Raw genomic sequence first — 24,096 nt, 5'->3', positions numbered from 1 at the left:
AAGTTGCAGATCATGAAATTATTTTCTTAAAAAACAATTCTGAACCTTGGGAGTAGACTATAAAGTAAACATGGGAAAGGGATTTATAGAAAATTCTTTCATTTACATTCAAAAAGGATTTTATCTCAACATTACTTTAATGCACTTAGCCAATTTCAAGATGTTTTCTGGCTAACAAAAGCCATTGTTTTTAGAAATAAAAAGGAAATAAAGTGTTTTCGAAGATCCAATGACACAAATTAGAGAAAAGTGTATGTTAATGAGGGAAAGACTCTAAATTGAAAGCACAAAATGTCTTGAAATTTAAAAAAAAAATCATTTTAAGTTGTATGTGCAATTAGGCAGCACAAATCTTTTATTTTTCTCTTGAACTGGGAAGTTTCAATTGCATACCAAAAAATAATGCATGGCAATAATGCACATCATTGCTTTTAATTGAGTGCTTAACATGCACTCTTTGAAAATCTAACTTAAAGGATTTATAATGAGCAAAATGAAGAAAAAATTAATATATCTAAACTTCATTTTTCTCATCTCTTCTAGAATGTGTGATAGTCCCCAAATGATTTCTATAATTAAAAAATATCACTAACCTTATAAATATATACCCAATTTCTCAGCAAAAATAACACTTTGTGGCCAAGGGTGGTGGCTCACGCCTGTAATCCCAGCACTGTGGGAGGTTGAGGTGGGTGGATCACCTGAGGTCAGGAGTTCAAGACCAGTCTGGCCAACAGGGCGAAACGCTGTCTCCACCAAAAATACCAAAAATTAGTTGGGTATGGTGGCTCACACCTGTAATTCCAGCTACTCAGGAGGCTGCAGCGGGAGAATCACTTACGTCAGGCAGCGGAGGTTAAAGTGAGCCCAGATCATGCCCCTGCATTCCAGCCTGGGCAACAGAGACAGACTCTGTTTGTGAATGAATGAATGAATGAATGAATAAATAACATTGTGTTATAACATCAAATTGAGGAGGGCCAGCGTTGTCATTTTAGAGATGATCAAAGAAATAAAAAACTGATTGTAGGTTTACTGGATAAATACTCCCTTTTTGAAAATGTTATTCATGTTGATATTTTTATAGATGTAGACAAATTTCAGCATGATTACTAAACTGAGGTAATAACTATTTATCAACAGTATGTAATATTTTTAAAACTTTTATTGATTATGCTATACTTCCTTGGTGCTTTTATAGTAATCCCTGGAAAAGCTACAGGCATTGTTGTGAATGGCTACTCTCTACACTCCAGGTCACCAAGTTCTTTATAGGCTCACAAGGTGTAGGATTTCCCCCCACCCTCCTATTTACCTTTACTTCCCTCCCTCCCTCCGCCCCTCCCCTCCCTCCCTTCCTTCGTTTTCTTCCCTCTCCCTCCTTCCCTTTCTTCCTTCCATTTATTCCTTGATTCACTCACTTATTCAACAAGCATTTATTGTCTAATATGGGAGAGGCATTAGACAAATTACTCAGAGACAAAGAAAGAGTCACAATGCATCTCCTGCCCTTAAAACCCTTACAATCTAAGACATAGACAACTAATCATTAATTTCAACTGAGTGTTATAAGTGCCAGCATAGGGGTAAACACAGAATGTAGTTAGAGTTCAAAGCAGAAGGAAAAAAGTTAAGAGATGGTTTCACCAAGGATTTTCTTCCTTCCAAGTTGAGATTTAAAAAAAGAGAATTCAGCTACACAATGATAGGATTGAGAGAATGAACAGAGTCAAACAGACATTATATTTTGAGGGAAGAGTATTTATAAAGAGCTGAAAGAATGAAAATACGTGGCACATTCTGTTGTCCTGAGGTTGTTTCAGGTGGTTACAGTATAGAGTCAGAGGGAAAGTGGGAGCAAGAAAGAGGCTGGAGACAGAAACAAGGGCAAATGTAGAGAAACTTGTACTACTATCTAGTTAAGATCAGGTTCTTCCTTCTCATTGATGCCATTTCCTCCTCCTCTAGTATTTCAGCCCAGTGTTTTTGCTTTAGTGGGTTGGTTTTTTTGTTTGTTTTTGTTTTTGTTTAGTGTTTTCACCCTTGTCTATTTCTGGATCCTTCTCTCTTGTCTATGTAGCAGTGTAAGTCATTCTCATATGAATTCAGGTTAATATTCTCCACACTGCATGAATGAGAACAAAATTAAGACATTAAAAATGAAAATAAAATTTAAAAAATTTTTGAGAATCTCAAATCTTGAATCTTATTTGCAAGAGGTGGAGTTTAAAAATAATAATAATAAAAATGGCTGGGCAGGATGGCTCATGAGTGTAATCCTAGCGCTTTGGAAGGCCAAGGTGGGTAGATCACCTGAGGTCAGGAGTTTGAGACCAGCCTGGCCAACATGGTGAAACCCTATCTCTACTAAAAAATACAAAAATTAGCTGGGCATGATGGCACACACCTGTAATCCCAGCTACTGGGGAGGCTGAGGTTGGAGAATTACTTGAACCCGTGAGGCAGAGGTTGCAGCAAGCCGAGATCACATCACTGCACCCCAGTCCTGGTGACAGTATAAGACTACCATCCCAAGAAATAAAAAAAACAAACAACAACAAAACTTTTTTTAAAAAAGATAAAAGGAATTTCAATTAGGAAAGTCTAACACACAGATAGAGTTGTGTGCAAAATATTAACCTGGGAATAAATATAAACAAACATTTATTGTGTAAATTAATAATAAATTATCTTAATAAGAAAATTAGTAAATAAGATATACATAAAATGATGAAAAATTGAATATACATCAGGAGAGGATCACAAAATCCCTAAACTGTTCAGGAAGAAGTTAAAGATATTGAGTATGCTTAACATCTGTCAAGTGAAATATGCATTCCACAAACTTTATTAATAATTCATAACTTCAAACCTTGCAAATAAAAGCATAATAAAAAAGCTCAACTCTAATCATTCTAAACTTATGGCTTCAAAATTCATAAAGCAAAAATTAGGAAAAAATGAAAAAAGTAACCCATCTCCCTGAGATATTTTAATTCATCTCTCACAGTAATTGATAGAAGTGTCAGAAAAAAAATCAGAAATATAAAAGATTTAAATAACACAACTAACACAGATGGCTAAATCAATCTACTTAGAATTGTTTCCCCAAATCAGAGAAAACACTTTTGTCAAATGAAATATTTATGCAAATTGCCCATATATTAGAACATGGATTAAACCATAATAAATTTTAAACTATTTCTATCATATAGACCAATTTTATAAACACATCAGGATCACATTACAAATCAATTTTAAAAATTAACTAACATTAGATGAAGATGGAAGGGTTAATTTGTCTCATCACTGTCTGATTTTGCATAGACACAGTTTTCCTTTTGGAAAGTTCCAAGAACATTGATTAAGCTTCAATTTGGGAAAACAACTCAAATAAACAGAGATAGGTCATGGGTATGTTTAGAAGTCCCTATCATAAAGACTAGAGTTCTTACTCAATTATTCCATAAGTGGATACAGTTTCAATCATAATTCCAACAAAAATTTTTAAAGAAATGAACCGGATGATCCTGAAACCTATATGGAAGAGCAAGAATCAAGAAAAGCCTAGAACTCAAAAGAAAATATAAGATCAGAGGATTCACTATCACAGATAATTAACACCCATTATAGAATTTTAGTGATGCAGACATGGAGTGTTCAGGTGAAGATGGTCAAATAGATCAAAGTAAAAAGTGAATGGAAAAAGATCCACGCAAACATAAAAACCTAATGTGGGAGAGAGATAGCACTGATTATAGATATATAAACAAAACCCATCAGTAGATTGTATTGTAACAATTTGTTTTATATATTATACAAAAAATAACTGGAACCTCACTTCACATTACACCCATACATTAATTTCATATTAATTATGCATCACATCTGGCAAATGAAATATGCATTCCAAAAATTGTAGAAATAGCTTTTTACTTCCAAATTTGTAAATAGAAGGCAGAGTGAGAAAAATAAGCCTCAATTTTAAACATTCTAAACATAGTTTCATCTAAAACTATCACATAAATATTAAAAGCAGAATTCAGAAACATTGAGAATGAAATAACAGAAAATATTTTTATAATCTCAGGAGTGGGACAATTTCTTAAACAAGTTCACAAGAGGAAAAAGCACAAAGGAATGTATTTATACCTGATACCACATTAAACTGAGATGTCTTTTCATCAGAAGTTACCATAAAGAAATGAAAAAAGGTTGGGTAAATATATATTTAACATTTGTAACTAGAAAATAGTTAGTATCCACGACATATAAATTCTTACAAATCAGTGAGATGACACTCAGTATATAGCAGGAAAATCATGAGCAGGTTTTCACAGAAAAGGAAATACAAATCACCCTGCAAAAGTCATTAAAAATGTTCAGTTCCATTAATAACTAATAACAAACCATAATGAGGTACAATTAAAAAGCCTTATTATAGAGAAGAATGTCTTTAACTCCAGGTTGGAATGCAAATTGGCACAATAATTTATATATTATTTCCTTTTAGTATACTATTATTTATTTTATCTATTATGTTCTTATACAACAGTGAATGAGATATGGCAGAAAAAGAAAGCTTCATCTTCAGAAAAGATGAGTCATAATGAAAGGTCAGATGCTTCCAAGCAGGAGCACACCACTGCTGGTTTTAGAGAAGAAGGGAACAAATAGCTAGGGAATGCAGGCAGCCTCTGAAAACTGAGTGTGATCTCAGGCTGACAGGTGCCAAGGAAACAAAGCCTTCAGTTCTCAAACCATAAGAATTAAATCATGTCAAAACTGAACACCCCAGTTAGAACGGGTAATATCAAAAAGACAAAAAATAACAAATGCTGTTGAAGATGCAGAGAAAAAGTACTCTTAAACGTTGTTGGTGGGACTATAAATGAATACAGCCACTGTGGAGTGGAGATCACAGCAGTATGGAGATTCCAAAAAAAAAAAAAAAAAACCCACTAAAAAAAGAATTACATATGATCCAACAATCCCACTGCTGGTTATATATCCAAAGGAATCAGTATGTCCAAGAGATACCTACACCTTTGCATTTATTGCAGCACTATTCACAAAACCTAAGATATGAAATCAACCTGCTTCCATCAACGGATGAGTAGATAAGGAAATGTGATACACAATGGAATACTATTTGGCAATAAAAAGGAACGAATTCCTCTTATTTGCAGCAACATGGACGGAACAGGAGGGCATTATGTCAAGTGAAATAAGCCTAGCACAGAAAAATGAATACCATATGTTCTCCTTCATACATGGAAGCTAAACAGGTTGATCTCACAGAAGCAGAGAGTAGAGTAGTGATAACTAGAGACTAGGAAGTGTAGGGGGTAGGGGGCATAGAGAGAGGTTGGATAAGAGATAAAAAATTATAGCTTAATAAGACAAGTAAGTTTTAGTGTTCTTTAGCACTGTAGAGTAACTCTAGTTAATAATAATTCATTCTATATTTTCAATGAGGATTTTCAAAATCCTGGAAAGAGGGCGATTTTGAATGTTACCAACAGAAAGAAATGTTGAATGTTACCCTAATTTGATCATTACAGATTGTATACAAGTATCAAAATATCACATTAGACCCCTTATAAAAATGTACAATTATTATGTGTCAATTAAAACAAAAACTGAAGAAGTTTTTGTTTGAAGTTTTTCTTCATTTTTTATTTTAATTGACACACAATAATTGGGCATCTTTATGGGGATTTATTCTGATATTTTGATACCTGTATACTAAAAATAGTGTTATCCTGGAGTCTCCAGATAGAAATGCCAGGCTACTGATACCCTGATTTTAGTCTTGCCAGTCCTGGGGCAGAACAAGCACTTGAGCCATGCTGTGCCCAGACTTCTGACTTAGGAAAAGGTTGAGATAATAAATGAGTGCTGTTTCAAGATGCTAAATTTGTGGTAATTTGTTAGGCAGCAATAGAAAACTAATGTAGGCAAATTGGCTAAATATTAAAAAATTGGCCAATTGCTATGTAATTATTGACAAAAAGTTTGCTATTTATAACTCAAAACAAAGATCAGTATTTTTTATTTTTAAATATGAAAAACTCACCGTTTTAGAAAGAGAATGTAATTCATTTTTTGATGACTTTGTTTCCCTTATTGCTTCAGTCACTTCCTCTTCCTTTTCCTCAATATTAGTATTAACATTTATCACTGATGAAGAGTAATGATCAAATAGACTGTTAAGTTGATACATCTCTCTCCTATGGAGAAAAAAATATATTTTAAATTATAGTTAGGCTAGGCTTGGTGGCTCATGCCTGTAATCCCAGCACTTTGGGAGGCCAAGATAGCAGATTACTTGAGTCCAGGAGTTCAAGACCAGCTTGGGCAACATGGAGAGACAATGTCTTTACAAAAAAAAAATTGAAAATTAGCCGAGCATGGTGGCACATGCCTGTAGCCCCATCTACTGAGGAGGCAGAGGTGGGAGGATTGATTGAGCCCAGGAAGTTGAGGCTGTAGTGAGCTGTGATTGATCCACTGTACTCCAGCCTGGGTGACAGAGTGAGACCTTATCTCAAAATAAATAAATAAATAAATAATACTTAAATTAGCTTTAACAGTATGAATCAACGGAAATCCATCCCAAAGTAACTTGACAATTTCTAAAAAATACTACTTAGATGTTAAGTAAATAGTGAGGAAAAAAAGTCATCAATAGTATTGTTTCTAAGGGAAAACATAATTGAGAGAAAAATCAATTATAAATTCGTTCAAATAAACTGTCTTTGAATCTGATTTCAGGTAAGAGATTTACACACTTTTAATTCAGAAGCTGGGTAATACAGGGATGGAAAGGTAAGAAAAAAAGAAGAGGAGGTAGAAGTGAAAAGACCAAGCAGTTATAGCTTTCACAGCCTTAGAGGTAAAATAAAGGAAATTGTAGCTTAGGAAAACACAGGACTTTTTAAAAAGAAGTAATAGTCAAAGAGTTATTTGTTCCTATATGAGCCCCCCAAGGGGACCAGTGCTAGTCTGTGAACCACACAGTCCTTTATCTAATCTGGCAGGTAGAAACCATCTTCCAAATATAAAATTATCTTTAGATACTCTTATGGTTGTTTAATGTAGCAAAAAAATCAGTGAGAAAATGATAAAATTACCATTTTCATAAAATACCAGCACATAATATAGATAATTACAACTTTTTAAACACACCTTAAACAAAATAGTGGACTAGGAGATTTATTTGAAACCCATATAAAAGTAAAACTTTATATGTAATAAACTCATACAAGTGAATATGTAATAGAAAAATTATTCAATAGAAAAAGGCACAGAGACTATGAACAATCACCAATAAATATATGGTGTGCTTATTGAATTGGCCCAGATTCTTATGCACCAACCCTGATTCCAGCAGCATGGTCAAATAAAACTGAAATCTACAATCTCACTATAGAAATGAAAATTAAAGGAACAAACAAATAGGCAAGAACAAGATTCTTCACATTTCTATGTCTGCAGAGTATAAACTTAACCTGTCAGAATCCTAGAAGCCAGTTAGGCAATGAGAGTTAGGTAGCCTCAACATTCAAAATGTATTCATTTCTTTTGAAATTAATTTTTCTTCTCTCAGTGTTATCTATTGCCTCTAGTCCAAAGAATACACTATGGATTTTTGCCTGAGTGATGGACAATTGCCTACTGCCATGCAATTTAAGAGTTATTATTTTAGTGGTTCACTTATTCCAATTTCTTGATGAAGTTGATGCCACTAATTCCTCAGCCTTTTGAGGATTTTCCAGGAAAGCAGTTTATACTATGCTTGTCTCCACTGTTATTTTAAAATTCATCATTGTTTTATCAGCTAAATCCAAATAAATTTAGAAGAATAAAAGGGAAGAATCACTCTACCAGTTAAGAACTACTATGCAAACTCTGAAATCAAGAAAGTGTGATATTGGCAGAGGGATATCCAAATAGATAAATGGAATGGTCATAGACAACTCAGAAATAGAGCTACACAAACATGCCTGATTTTTGACAAAGTCACAAAATCAATTTAATGAAAGTAATTTAACATATGGTGATGGAATAATTACATATTCATTGGCAAAAAAAGTGAAGCCCAAGCTAAATCTCACATTTTACACATAATCTAACTAAAAATGGCTTATATATCTAAATATAAATTGTAAACCTATAATATTTTTAGAAAACAAATTTCTTTGTTATAGGATTAGGGCAAGATTTCTTGTGTGTGACACCAAGTACATGATGAATAAAAGAAGAAAGTGATAAGTAGAATTTTAGAAAAATTAAGAACTTCTGCATTATAAAACACCCTCAAAGACAAAAAGACTTTACTAAAACATAGAATATATTTGCATATAACATATCTGATTAAAAGTCTTGCATTTTCAAAATTAAAGAATTCTCTACACACAACCATAAGAAAACAAACATTATAATGGGGAAATGGCAAAATATTTGAACAGACACTGTAGGAAAAAGAGACTTCAATAACAATTGAGCACACGAAAAGATGTACATCACAATTTGCCACTAGGGAAATGCAAATTAAAATCATAATGATATATCACTACAAACTCACTAGTCTAGGTTGAATATTTTTTTAAAAAATTAGTGTTCTCTTGTAGAGAAACTGGATCTCTCATACACTGCTGGCATTCAGATAAAGTGGTACAGCCATTCTGGAAGACCAGTTTGGCAGTTTTTTAGAAAATTATTTTCACTTAACATATATCCCAAAAATCACACTTTTTGATATTTATCCAAGAGAAATGAAAAACTTATGTTCACACAAAAAGCTTCTACATTGATATCCATGGCAACTTTATTCAAAGTGGCAAATAACTGGGAACAAACTAAATGTCCCTCAAAGGGCAGATGGTTTCAAGCTGTGGTACATCCATACAATGGAATTTCATTCAGTAATAAAAAAGGAATGAACTCTTAGTACCGTCAACAACCCAGACTGATCTCAAATGCATTATGCCTAATAAAAAAAGCCCAAATCAAAAGTTAAATATTATAGGGTTTCATTTATATAGCACTCTTAAAATGGCAAGACTAGAGATAGAGAAAATAATAGTGGTTGTCAGAAGACAGAGAAAGGACGGTGGGTATGAATAAAAACAGTAGCATAGGAAATGAAACTAGTCTGTATTCTGATTGTAGTGGTAGTTACTGAATCTATACGAGATAAAATGGCAAATAACAATAAACACACACATACATACATACAGGAAAATATGTAAAAAATCATGAAATGATTAGGCTTATCTCAATTGCCTGGTTTTAATACTGACAAGTACAGTATATACGATACAAGATACTCCCATTGGAAGAAGCTGGAAGAAGGGTACACAAGACTCTGTGTCTAAACTCCTAAGAGTCTATAATTATTTATGAATAAAGATTTAAAAAGCGAAATATTAGATGAAACAGACCTGCATACTTATCAAGACTGAGATAGGACACATAAAAAATCCCACATACTCAAATATGAGAAAGTGAACTCTAGTGGTTCACTTGAAAACCTACGAGGTATCAGTCTAATAAAGAATCATATTTCAGGCTGGGCATGGTGGCTCATGCCTGTAATCCTGGCACTTTGAAAGGCCAAGGCAGGTGGATCACCAGAGGTCAGGAGTTTGAGACCAGCCTGGCTCATGGTGAAATTCTGTCTCTGCTAAAAATACAAAATAGCCAAGAGTGGTTCCATGCACCTGTAATCCCAGCTACTCAGGAGGCTGAAACAGGAGAATCACTTGAACCCAGGAGGCAGAGGTTGTAGTGAACCAAGATTGTGCCACTGCACTGCAGCCTGGGTGACAGAGCAAGACTCTATCTCAAAATATAAATAAATAAATAAACAAATAAATTATACAAATACATTGAAATTAAACGACATGTTCCTGAAAGACCAGTGAATGAAGACAAAAATTAAAAATACAGTTAAAGAATTAGTTGAAATAAATGAAAATAGAAACTCAATATACCAATTCTATCAGACACATAAAAAGAAGTATTAAGAGGCAAGTCTATAGCAGTAAATGACCACAGCAAAAACTAGAGAGATTTAAAATAACCTGCTGATGCACTGCAAGGACCTAGAAAAACAAGAACAAACCAAAATTACAATAAGTAGAAAGAAAGAAATAAAGATCAAATGCAGAAATAAATAAAATCGAGACTAAAAAATACAAGAGATTCACAGAACAAAAAGTTAGCTCTTTAAAAGATAAACAAATGGACAAACCATTAGCTAGATTAACAAAGAAAAAAAGGGAAGACCCAAAAACCAAATCACAAATGAAAAAGGAGTTATCACAATGGGTACCACAGAAAATAAAAGTATAATTAGAGATTACTGTAAGCAATTTACATGCCAATAAAATAAAAAACCTAGAGGAAATTGATAAATTTGTAGATACATACAACCTATTAAGATTGAACCAAGAAGAAATAGAAAGCCTAAACAGATCAATAACAAGTAATAAGATTGACTCAGTTACAAAAAGTCTTCCCCCCAAAAAATCCAGTACCGGATGGCTTTACCACTGAATTCTATTGAACCTTTAAAGAAGAAATAACTTCAGTTCTTCTAAAACTATTCCAAAAAATTGAAATGAAAGGAACTCTCCCTAACTCATTCCACAAGACCAGTGTAACCTTGATACCAAAACTAGACAGGGACACAACAACAAAAAACCACTATAAACCAATATCTCTGATGAACACAGATAGAAACATCTCCGACAAAATGCCAGGAAACTGATTCCAACAATATATCAAAATGATAACACACCATGATCAGGTGGGATTTATCCCAGAAAGTCAAGAATGATTCAACAGGTATGAATCAATAAATGTGATACATTACCTCAGCGCAATAAAGGACAAATGCTATATGATCATCTCAGTAAAGGCAAGTAAAGTATTTGATAGAATTAAGTATTTCTTCATAATAAAAAATATTCTTAATAAATTAGGTGTAGGAAAAGGTACCTCAGCATAATACAGGGGCCATATATGACAAAATCACAGCTAATATCATACTGAAGAGGGAAAAGCTGAAAGTTTTTTATATAAGAACTAGAACAAGACAAGGATGTCCAGTCTCAGCACTCTCATTCAACGTAATACCGGAAGTCCTAGCCAGAGCAATTAGCCAAGAGAAAGAAACACAGGGCAGCATGTATTTTGGAAAGAAGGAAGTCTAATTGTCTCTCTTTGTAGATAACATAATCTTGTATATAGAAAAACCTGAAGACTCTACCAAAAAAACTCTTAGAACTGATAAATGAATTCAATAAGGTTGCAGGATTCAACATCAACACACAAAACTCAGTAGTGTTTCTATACACTAATAAAGATATAACCAAAAAATAAACTAAAAAGGTAATCTCATTTACAATACCTACAAAAAAATAAAATAACTAGGAACATATGTAACCAACAAGGTGAAAGACCTCTACAAGAAAAACCACAAAACACTAATGAAAGAAATTGAAGAGGCTACAAAAATGGAGATACCCTAGCTCACAGATTGAAAGAATATTGTCAAAATAACCATACTACCAAAAACAACCTACAGTTTAAATGCAATTCTTATCAGAATACCAATGACATTATTCATAGAAATAAAACGAAAGTTAAAAATTTTATGGAACCACAAAAACCCCAAATAGCCAAAGCAATTTTGAGCAAAAAAACAAAGCTGGAGGTACCACACTACCTGACCACAAAGCTGTTATATCCAAACGGCTTGGTGCTGGCAATAAAAATGGATACACAGACCAACTAAACAACATAGAAAACCCAGATATTAATCTACATATCTACAACCAACTGATTTTTGACAAAGACAGAAAGAACATACTTTGGGGAAATTACAGTCTCTTCAAAAAATGGTTCTGAAAAACTTGATGTCCATATACAGAATAATAAAAACAGACCCCATCTCTTACCCTCTACACAAATCAAGTCAACATGGATGAAAGACCTAAATGTAAGAACTAAAACTTTAAAACTAGTATAAACACACACACACATACTCACACACACACACTCACAAACATCATAGGAAATGGTTCAACACATTGTCCTGGAAAAAGTTTTATTAATAAGACCTCAAAATTACAGGCAACAAAAGCATAAATAAACAAATGTGATAATATCAAACTAAAAAGCTTCTGCACAGCAAAGGAAACAAGCAACAGTGTGCAAGTACAATGTACACAATGAGAGAAAATATTTGCAATCTATTAATCAAACTGCAGATTAATATCCAGAATATACCAGGACTTCAAACATCTCAATAGGAAAAAAAAAAAAGTGGGCAAATAACCTGAATAGATATTTCTCAGAAATGCTTGATATCACTAATCATTAGGGAAATGCAAACAACAATGAGGTATCATATCAGCCAAATTAGGATGGATATTATCAAAAGACAAAAAATAACAAATGCTGTTGATATAGGTTGGATAGTTAGTTGTCCTCTCTAAATCTCATGCTGAGCAGCAATCCCCAATGTCTAAGGTGGGGCATGATGGGAGCTGTTTCAGTCATGGGAATAGATCTCTCATGAATAGATTGGTGCTGTCCTCATGATAGTGAGTGAGTTCTCACAAGAACTGGTTGTTTAAAACTGTGTGGCACTTCCTCCCTCTCTCTCTCACTCCCACTCTTGCCATGTGACATGCCTGCTCTCACTTCACTTTCCTCCATGATTGTAACCTTCCTGAGGCTCTCCAAGCTAAGCAAATGTTGCTGCCATGCTTGTATAGCCTGCAGAACTGTGAACCAATTAAGCCTCATTTATTTATAAATTACCCAGTCTTGGGCATTTCTTTATAGCAATACAAAAATGGCTTAATACATAAAATTGGTACCGAGGAATGGGACTTTGCTATAAAGATACTTGAAAGTGTGCAAGTGACTTTGAAACTGAGTAATAGGCAGAGATTGGAGGAGTTTAGAGGGCTCAGAAGAAGACAGGAAGAGAAGGTTTGGAACTTCTAAGATACTGGCCAAATGGTTGTGACCAAAATACTGATAGAAACGTTGACAGTGAAGGTTAGACTGATGAGGTTTCAGATGTAAATGAGGAAGCTATTGGGAACGGGGGTAAAGATTACCCATGTTACACCTGAGCAAAGAGCTTGACTGCATTGTGTTCATGTCCTAGGGATCTGTGGAAGTTTGAACTTAACAGTAATGACTTACAGTATGTGGCAGAAGAAATTTCTAAGCAGCAGAGTGTTCAAGATGTAGCTTAGCTGCTTCTAATGACCTATTATCATATATAGGAGCAAAGGAATGACTTAAAGTTGAAACTTATATTTAAAGGGAAGCAGAGTATAAAAGTCTGGAAAGTTTGCAGCCTGGCTATGTGGCAGAGAAAAATTCCAAGCAGGCTGCAGAACCACTACTTGCTAGAGAGATTAGTATGACTAAAAGAGAGCAAAGTGCTAATATCCAAGACAGAGGGAAAAAGACTTTCAAGGCATTACAGAGATCTTAGAGGCAGCTCCTCCTATTACAGACCCAGTGGCCTAGGAGGAAAGAATTGTTTCAGGGGCCAGGCCTGGGATGCTGCTTCCCTGCTCAGCTTAGGGACACTGCTCCCTGCATCACAGCTGCTCCAGCTACAATTATGGCTCAAAGGACCCCAGGTATGGTTTCGGCTGCCACTCTGGAGGGCACAAGCCATAAGCCTTGGTGGCTTCCACCATGGTGTTAAGCCTGTGGGTGCACAGAATGCAAGCATGAAGGAAGGTTGGAGGCTTTTAGCTGCATTTCAGAGGATGTAGGAGAAAGCCTGTGGGCCCAGGCAGAAGCCTGATCCAGGGGCAGGGCCCTTACAGACAACCTCTACTAGGAAAATGCCAAAGGAAAATGTGGGGTTGGAGACCCCACAGAGAATCCCCACTGGGGCACAGTACAGTGGAGCTGTGGGAAGACAGTTGCCACCCTTCAGCCCCCAGAATGGTAGCTCCACTGACAACTTGCACCCTGAACCTGGAATCCCACAGTCACTCAACTCCAACTCATGAGAATAGCTGCACCTTGCAAAGCCACAAGAGTGGAACTGTCAAGGTCTTAAAAACCGATCCCTTCCAGCATGTCCTCGATGTGGGGCATGGAGCAAAAGGAGATTATTTCAGAGCTTTAAGATTTAGTGACTGCCCTGTTAGGTTTCAGACTTTCATGAGGCCTGTTGCCTCTTCCTTTCGACCAATTTCTCTCTTTTGGAATAGTAATGTTTACTCAATGCCTATACTACCATCACATCTTGGCAGTAAATAACTTGCTTTGATTTTATAGGCTCAAAGTTGGAAGGAGATGAGTCTCAGATGAGACTTAACACTTTGGACTTGATGCTGGAATGAGTTAAGACTTTTTTTATTTTGCCATGTGAGAGGGACATGAGATTTGAGGAACCAAGGGTGGAATGATATAGTTTAAATGTTTGTCCCCTCCAAATCTCATGTTGAAATATAATCCCCAATGTTGGAGATGGGACATGCTGGGAGGTGTTTTGGTCATGGGAGTGGATCCTTCATGAATGGCTTGGTGGTGTCCTCAGGATAGTCAGTGAGTTCTCACAAGATCCGGTTGTTTAAAAGTGTGTGACACCTCCTCCCTCTCTCTCTTGCTCCCATTCTCACCATGTGACAGGCCTGTTCCCACGTCTCCCATTTTGCCTTCCACTATGATTGTCAGCTTCCTGAGGCCCTTACCAGAAACAAAGCAGATGTTGCTACCATGTTTGTACAGTGTGAAGAACCATAAATCAACTAAATCTATTTTCTTTATAAATTATTGAGCCTCAGGTGTTTCTTTATTGCAATGCAAAAACTGCCTAACAAAGCTGGTGAGAATGCAAAATAAATAAATAAATAAAAATAAGGAGCTCTTCTACACTGCTGGTGGGAATGTAAACTAGTACAACTGCTATGGATAATAGTATGAAAATTCCACAAAAACTACAAATAGAACTACCATATGATCCAGCAAATCACTACTGGGCATTTATCCAAAGGAAAGGAAATCAGTATTGAAGAAGTCATCTGCATGCCCATGTTTATCACTACACTATCCACAATAGCCAAGATATGGAATCAACCTAGGTGTCCAGGTGAATGAACAAAGAAAATGTGATATATATACACAATGCAATACTATTCATCCATAAAAAGAATGAAATCTTGTCATTCACAGCTACATGGATGGAACTGGTGAATATTATGTTAATGAAATAAGACAGTAACAGAAAGTTCAATGTTGCCTGTCCTCACTCATGTATGGAAGCTAAAAAATAGTTGATCTCAAAGAAGTAAAAATTGAAACAGAGGATATTGAAGACTGGGAAGTGTAGGAGAAAGGGGGGATAGAAAGAGATTTTTCAAAGGATACACAATTACAGCTAAGTAGAAGGAATCATTTCTAGTGTTCTGTACCAATGTAGAATGACTATAGTTAACAATAATACATAGTTTCAAATGGCTAGGAGAAGGATCTGGAATGTTCCCAACATGAGAAACAATAAATGTTTGTGATAACAGATATGCCAATTAACCTGATCTAATCACTCTATATATTATGTGTATTGAAACATCGTTACATATCCCATGAGTATATACATATTCTATATGTCAATCTCTAAAGTTTAAAAAGAAATAACCTATCAAGCCATGGAAAGACAAGGAGAAAATGTAATGCATTTTACTAAGTGAAAGAAGCCAATCTGAAAAGGCTAAATCCTATATGATGTCAACTATATCACATTCTTAAAAAGTCATAACTGTGAAGACAGTAAAAAGGTCAGGGATAACCAGGAGTTAGATGGGAGGAAGCAAGGAATAAGTAGAGCAAAAAGGATTTTTTTTTTAAAGTAGTGCACTGAAACTATTGAATAATATTATAGTTGTGTACATATCTTTATACATTTTCCAAACCTATAGAATGTACATCATGAGTGAGCTCTACTGTAAACTATGATCTTTGTGTGATAATGATGTGTCAAGGTAGGTTCGCTGTTGTAACAGGTATACCACTTGGATGTGGGATGTCTGGTATGGGATGCAGAGAGTATGGGGGGTGGGGAGAAGGGATAAAAGGGAGCTTTCCAAACTTTCCACCCAATTTTGCTGAGAGCCCAAAACTGCTCTAAAATATAGTCTAGTTTTAAAAAAAAAAAATACAAAAACAACTATGAAAAAAATTAAAAGCAGATAGTTTTAATGGTAAATTGTTGTATTAGCCTGCATCTTCTGAGAACCAGACATCAAGAAAGCATTACAAGTTCAAGGATATTTTTAGGGGAAATACTTGTGAGAAAGGAAATTGGGAGGAAGCAGTGGTCAGGGCACACTGAAAGTCTTGAATTTAAGTCTCCCCAGAGTCAATGAGAGAGGGAGGAAAGCTTGAAGCATCCTATGCAGTTCATGGAATATTTGAAGAAGCCACTGGGAATCCTCAAAGTTGGCCGTGGAGGATGCTATTTTTCCCAGCAGCGTGCCTGCCTTAGTATACCTGCAACAATCAGTCATCAGTTAGGATTAGTGCATTGTATTTCCAAGGCGAAAAAAAAGCAGTGATGAATTTTGAAGTGTAGCATCAGGAGCCTGCATTAGTTATCCGTTGCTGCATAAAAAGTATAAACAAACTTAGTTGCTAAATTCATTAATATTTATTATCTTACCAGTTCTGTGATCCCCTAGGTTCTCCAGCTCTGGGTCTTCTAAAATGACTGGCAAGGACCTGTTTTCTAACATACTATAAATACTTCTGCTCTCACATTGCTGGTTGTTGGCAGCAATTCTCAAGGGTAGTTGGTTCTCAAATGTGGGTGGACTGAAGCTTATGTTGTTTCCACACACTGGAGGCCTCTCCATAGAGCATCTCAATACATGGCAGCTTGATTCATCAGAGCAAGTAACCAAGATGACAAGAAAGAGAATGCTAGCAAGGTAAAAGTCACGAATTTTTGCAACCTAATCATAAAAACGATGTTCTATTACTTTTGCTTTATTCTGTTTATTAGAAGCAACTGAGTATACTGCACCTTCAAGAGGGGATTTTACAAGAGTGTGACTGTTCCCCAGTATAATGCCTACATGACATAGCTGAATTTCGGCCCTTCTCTAACTCTGCTTAAGAAACAGGATGCCTGGATAAAAAGGTCCCTTTGTAACTGGGCCAGCTGAGACTAGTCAGAACCAAGATGGTCAACTGGACTGAACAACTTCAAGAATAACTCAAGCTTTATTATAATGTCATTTTCATGCTAAATGACCCTCTCACCAGCACCATGATAGTTCACAATCCTCATAAGAACAGCTGGAAGACACCATAAAAGGACAAAAAGGAAGGTAGCACTCAAGTTCAGGGAAGTTCATTTCCCATTTCCAGAAAAGACATAAACGTTCCTCCTTTTGATTTTAATGTTCAACCTCTTCATTAAAGAAACCCTATATTTTGCCCTGCTCATCCCTCACTAGTGGAAAAGTTGATTTGTGAGCCTTGCTCCTCCTTATCAATTCTGTGTTCTGCACTGCTTGACACTCACTTTTGGTTTCATGTATTAGCTTAATGAAACCAAACAAGGAAGGATCCCATCTGTTGAAGGATTAGCTTTCTCTGTAATCAAACTGGTGACCCAGCATCTGAACTAGATAGTCCACTTCCTTATTTGGGAAGCTTTTTTACATGCTCATAGACCCAGTAACTGGCATATAAGGGTTTACAACCGCATCTGCCAGCAAAGGACAGGCATTAGTCCTGACTCTGGGTGCCAGGGATCAGCTTTGGAAAAGGTAATATATCATTGTCCTGAGGTCATAAGCAGGCAGGCAAAGGGTTATATAGCTGTACTGGAAAGAAAGCTCAGAGTTAAGTATGATGGGGACACTCACCCCAAATCAGGGTTGTGCACAGGGATGCCTGGCACAAGGTCATGGTCCTGCACTCAGTAGAGGTCCCTGCTGGAGTCCTTGAGAGGGTGAAGAAGAGACCAGTAGTTTCATTCTGAGGAGAGACTCCCTTAAGAGTCTTTGCAAAGGTGAGAGAGGAACCTAAGGGCTGACACTCTAGAATGCTGGATCAAGAAATGACCTGCCAGTAAGTCTTTTGTGTATGAGTGTGTATTCTCTGTTTCTATTTACTCCTCTTAGTGATTTTTCTCTTATGTCTGTGAAAACCTCTTTCATGCCAACTTTCTTGCAACAGAGGAGCTTAAATTTACCCTCTTCCAAGAAATACTCCCCCCCCCCTCCTCCTTCTCCTCCTTGCTGAAGCCCCACAGACAAAGTCACCTTGGCTTCCCCCTAAGAGGAAGATGACATACAGTCTGGAAAGTTAAGGGATCATTTTTGGGGGATTGGAGGAAATCTGCATTATGAGGTTAAGACACCTAGGGGAGACTGCCTGAGACAGGGAGCCAAGGACACTCAGTTGACCTTCAAGAAGACACCAGGGATCCCTGGGTGCAATGGCCGGTATTGGTTTTCTGCATAGTAAGAAAAATTTAGAGCTAAAATGATTAACTGGCAACTATAGAATTAACTAGAGCCTTCTAAACTTCTCTGTCTTCCTCTTTTCTTCTCTGCCTGCTTTGAATCTGCTGTTAAGTTATTGGTCCTAAGACTTATTCTTTATGATCTAACTGAAATGGAAACATGAAAAATTCATTTGAAATTGAAGAATAAAAGGTAAAAGAGCCTTTTTTAAAAAGAATGAATTACCATAAAGACCTCTCTATCCAATTTTGGTCCACAGCCTTCCTTGGATTATCTATTGGGGAAAACAGTTTAGCCATTGCAACGGGTTCCAATTTTGTCCGAAAAATAGTTTGAACCCAGCTATCTTTTATAAAATGGTGAGTTTGTATTGTTATCTCATGGCCAAAAGTCCAAGGTAACAGCTATTGGATCTTTGTGTGTGTGTGTGTGTGTGTGTGTGTATATATATATATATATACACATTAGGATATATATATATATGAGAGGTTTTATATATATATATAACCTAATAGATATATTAGGTTATACATTATGTCTAGCATGCTACCAAACGGCTTATAATCATAAATTAAATTCAAATACTCTTCAAATTCATGCAAACTTAGTAATTGATAAGATTTGGCTGTGTCCTCATCCAAATATCATCTTGAATTGTAGTTCCCACAATCCCCACGTGTCCCTGGAGGGACCAGGTGGGAGGTAATTTAATCATGGGGGTGGTTTCCTTCACGCTATTCTCATGATAATAAGTTATCATAAGATCTGATGATTTTATAAAGGACTTCCTCCTTCACTCAGCTCTTACACTTCTCTTTCCTGTCACCATGTGAAGAAAGACATGTTTGCTTCCCTTTCCATTATGATTGTTAAGTTTCCTGAGGCCTCCCCAGCTCTGTGGACCTGTGAGTCAATAAATCTCTTTCCTTTATAAATTACCCAGTCTCAGGCAGTTCTTTATAGCAGCACGAGAACGGACTAATACAGTAAATTGGTACAGTAGAGTGGGGTACTGCTATAAGCATACCTGAAAATGTGGAAATGACTTTGCAACTGGCTAACAGGCAGAGAGCGGAACAGTTTGGAGGACTCAGAAGAAGATAGGAAAATATGGGAAAGTTTGGAACTTCCTAGAGGCATGTTGAATGGGTTGGACCAAAATGCTGATAGTGATATGGACAATGAAGTCCAGGCTGAGGTGGTCTCAGATGGAAATTAGGAACTTTTTGGGAATTGGAGCAAAAGTTATTCTTGCTATGTAAAGAGACTGATGGCACAGGAAGACGGTCAGAGTAGGAAAAAAGGTAGGCTTATATCCAGGAGATAACCAGACCTATCTAAGACTAGCTAGGGAAAAAATTCACTCCTCTAACAGGACCCATATTGTCAAAGGTGTTGGAACCAGAGTGACTCCATTTTGACTGAGGGCTAGGAAAATGAGGCTGGGCCTTGATAGGCTGCATTCTCAGAAATTTAGGCATTCCTAGCCTCTAGATGTTTATGGTAAGGGAACAAATAATGTTTACTACACAGACCCAGATTTGGGAGTGTCCAGATATCCCAATATCTGGCAAACAAAGGCATTCCTAATTTTGTCTTAAAGATAATACCGATTCTTGCAAAATACAGTAATTAAGAAAATTAATCCTTTATCACAAACTCTTGTAGCAGAGCACATCTCCCATATATATAATCATTGTACTTAGAGTGGACACGTTCCTCCTCTTACTTTCAGAAACGTCCTACTCTGTCTATGGAGTATCTGTCTTTTCACCACTTTACCTCTCTTAATAAACTTACTTTTGTTTTACACTGTGGACTCACCCTGAATTCTTTCTTGCATGAGATCCAAGAACCCTCTCTTGGGGTCTGGATTGGGACCCCTTTCCTGTAACAATATTAACACCCAACTTCAGATTGAGGAAGTTGTAGAAGACAGACTTTCACCCCTCAGCACCCTTCAAGAATGAGGAGTGAATATACAGAAAAGGGGGAACTTGTTATCCAGTGTAATGCCTACATGACATAGCTGAATTTCTACCCTGCCTTAACGCTGCTTATCTTTAAGAAACAGAACACCTGTGATAAAAAACAGTTCCCTTTGTAACCAGACCAGCTGAGACAGGTTTAAACCAAGATAGCCAACCTAAGGACTTCAAAAGGACCTCAGGCCTCATTATAATCTCATTTCCATGCTAAATGACCATTGCCAGTCCCCATGACACAACTGGAAGAAAGCATAGGAGGACAAAAATGAAGCAGTACTCTGGTTCTGGGAAGTTGACTACCTATTTCTGGAAAAGACATGAATATTCCCTCTCCTTGCTTTTAATGTCCAACCTCCTCATTAAATAAATCTTATATTTTAACCCCCTCACCCTTCATTAGTGGAGAAGTTAACTTGTGAGTCATGTTACTACTTCTCAATTCCATGGTCTGCACTGCTTAATGCTGACTTTTGGTTTTGTGTATTGGGACTGTGACTCCAAACAAGGAAAGATACCATCTTCTGGGAGAGTGGCTTTGTCAGTAACATGAATATCAGGGAGGAGAAGCTGAAATCACTGGAAGCCACGTTAGATGCTGCTAACAACAGAGTCCTTTGGTCAGTTGCATTTCTCATAGTTAGTGGTCTCCAAGGTGCAGTCATATGATCTTCACATTAAATTCAGGACAAAAGGAAATGATTTAAATGGGTAATAAGCCAGAAGAAATTCTTCAGAAGGCTTGAAAACAGAAAATGTGAGAAAATGAGTAAGAAGCATGGAGTACCCAATAAGAAAATCTAATATATGTTTAATTTGAGCACAAGAAGACATAGAAAATGGGACCAAGGAAATGTTTGAAAAAATTGTGATTCAGAATGCTCAGGATGAATGAAAAATCCAATACATAGAAACAAAAAGACTAACAAATCCCAATGGAATAAATAAAAATTAACACCTAGAATATCTTGAAAAATAAAATTAATTAAAATTCATAACAAAGAGATGCTCTTAAAAACAGGCAAAACAGCCAAAGGAAAAAAATATATAGATTAGATGCATAAAACTGAAAGTCAAATGGTCAGCTTCCTTCTGAATGCAAAAATGAAAATTAATAGATTATGAAATGTTATAACTAATATATGAAGGTCAACTAAGAATTAACTATTCTATGAAAAAGAAAATGTCCTTCAAACAAAAATTCTGAAAGTTTATCATCAGGAAAACTTTGCTAAAGGTTATGCTAAAGGATCTATTTCAGCCAGAAAGTACTCTTAGATGAAAAGTCTAACATTCATGAAGAAAAAATAAAAATAGTTATTTTGTGGGTAAATTTAAAAAATAACCTTGACTACTTAAAACAATAATAATGTACTTATCTGTTATACAATGAAATATTCAGCAACAGTAACAAATATTTAATTCAGAAGAAATGTAATAACTAGAGTAACATTTTTCTTAGTTCCTTTTATTGTCCAGCAGGATAACAGTATCAGTTGTTTTTTAGAGTCTGACAACATTAAGTTTGCCTGTGGTAATTAATAGGATTTCCTACGAAAAGAATAGAAATAAAATTATAATACTCAAATTCAAGAAATAATGATAATAATAATCAACAAGAAAAAGGCAATAAAAAAGAAAAAAATACAACAAATGTGGCAAATAGAGTAAGTTATGTGGTGGTTTATATCCAAATATATTAGTGATTCATGAATGCACTTAATGGTCCACCCTTGAAAATATTTTCAAACTGAAAAAAAAATGTGTCTACATGGTGTTTATAACAGATATATCTAAAATATAAAAACTTCAAAGTATTGAGATTAATTGAAAATATTAATCAAAAGAAAGCTAGTACAACTGTATTAATGCCTTGATTGAGTTTAAGCAAAAATATTCCAAGAGTCAAAGAAGGTTAATTCATAATGATAAAAGATGTTAATTGGTATCCCAGGAGGATATAACAACTTCAAATTTGCATGCACCTGAGAATATAGACTCAAAATATAGGAAGTAAAAACTGATAAAAATAATTATGTAGACAAGTGGGCAATTATAGACCCTCCTCAATACTTGACAGAAAAAGTAAAAAAAAAAAAATTAATAAACGGAGCAATGCTTCTCAAACATCACCTTGGAGTCTTTTAAAAGTGTAGATTCTCATTTAATAGGTCAGTGTTGAGTCTAATTTTCTGAATTTTGAATGAACACCTGGATAATGTTAATGCTGTAGTATAAAGATTAACCTCCATGCTTAGTAAACTTGATCTAATGAAAGAGTAACAACAGTACACTCAACAAGTAAAGAACAAATGTTATTCTCAATGACACAAGGAATACATGCCAAAAAATGCCATCTTAATTAAGCCTAAACAATTTTCACAGTTTGAAACTATATACATTTTTCTCATGGAAATACAATTCAACTGGAAAGCAATAATAAAAATTAATTAGAACTCAACATAGAAATTTTTAAAATACATATTTCTTAATAAACCATGGGTCAAAGAAGAAATCATGATGAAAATTAGAAAATATATCCAATTGATCAAATATAACTTATCAGGTTAGTTATAAAAGAGATCTATTTATCAACTAAATAGATAATATTAAATTACATGTTGAAATATACATTGGATGTGAGGAAATATAAACACCGTAAGAAATGAATGTTATCTAGGTTGTGAAATTTTGTATAAACTGTATTGATTTTGCTTATATGTATATGACTCTAACTCCCATAGTGACTATAAATTCTTTTATACTAAATCATAGATCAATTTGAATAAATAAAAATATTATATCACACAGAATCATAAAGAAGTTATAGTCAACAGAAGGAACTGAAAGAACATCAGAAAATAAATACATCAGGGACAAATGTAGAAAATAAAAAACTCTCAATAAATAATATACCAAAAATAAGTAATCTATATATTTAAATATTTCATTTTATTAGTAATCAAATAAATTCAAGTTGAAATATTACATGCTAAGTATATAATTCATTTATTGATATCTAATTTGTTTTTAATCATATCGCATACTGAATTTTTTTTAATAGTTACTTTTGCACACATTGTAGGTATATTTATTGTTATAACATGTCCTCAGGCAATTTGGCAATATATATGAAGAGCTTTAAGATGACACAGAAATATAGTACTTTAGGGATTTATACACACATAATTTTACATATATGAAATATATATCTTTTTACGTATAAACTTGGTGATGAGACAGGTATGAATAATTTAAAATTTTATTTTTCTCTTAAAATTTTCTGTATAGAAATATACATTACATTTTTACTTAATATTTAATTTCTAAATGCTATAATTAATGTTTGTGAAAAATTCTTACTTGTAAGCCTCTATGGTATTTTCATCCTGGTAAATATCTTTGTCCATCTCTTCTTTAATTTGCTGAGCCTTCAGTCTGGCATTTTCACAGGCTGCTAAAGCTTCTTCAAGTTCTTCACAAACTTTTCTGTGTAGGTCCATTACCTAGAAATGAAAACATTTTTGCTTATATTTGCACTTAATGGTTAAAAATAATAACTTTAACTTAGTGTAGTATTG

At 35.1% G+C, this 24,096-nt stretch overlaps 1 protein-coding gene across 4 annotated transcripts in view; it reads right to left on the bottom strand.

The window, feature by feature from the left end:
* The window catches only part of CCDC178 (coiled-coil domain containing 178), a 477,586-nt gene that overhangs the window by 384,894 nt on the left and 68,596 nt on the right, over window positions 1–24,096 (bottom strand). For all 4 annotated transcript variants that reach the window (XM_033178030.1, XM_033178033.1, XM_033178031.1 and 1 more), the window contains 2 exons: window positions 23,879–24,021; window positions 6,080–6,233 (listed from right to left, as the gene is read on the bottom strand). In XM_033178030.1, coding sequence (XP_033033921.1) covers window positions 6,080–6,233; window positions 23,879–24,021 — 297 coding nt within the window. The remainder of the gene's footprint in view (window positions 1–6,079; window positions 6,234–23,878; window positions 24,022–24,096) is intronic.

Source organism: Trachypithecus francoisi, unplaced genomic scaffold (assembly GCF_009764315.1).
Source record: "Trachypithecus francoisi isolate TF-2019V2 unplaced genomic scaffold, Tfra_2.0 Lachesis_group19, whole genome shotgun sequence".
Taxonomy (NCBI): Eukaryota; Metazoa; Chordata; class Mammalia; order Primates; family Cercopithecidae; genus Trachypithecus; species Trachypithecus francoisi.
This window is presented reverse-complemented; position numbering and strand designations above follow the sequence as displayed.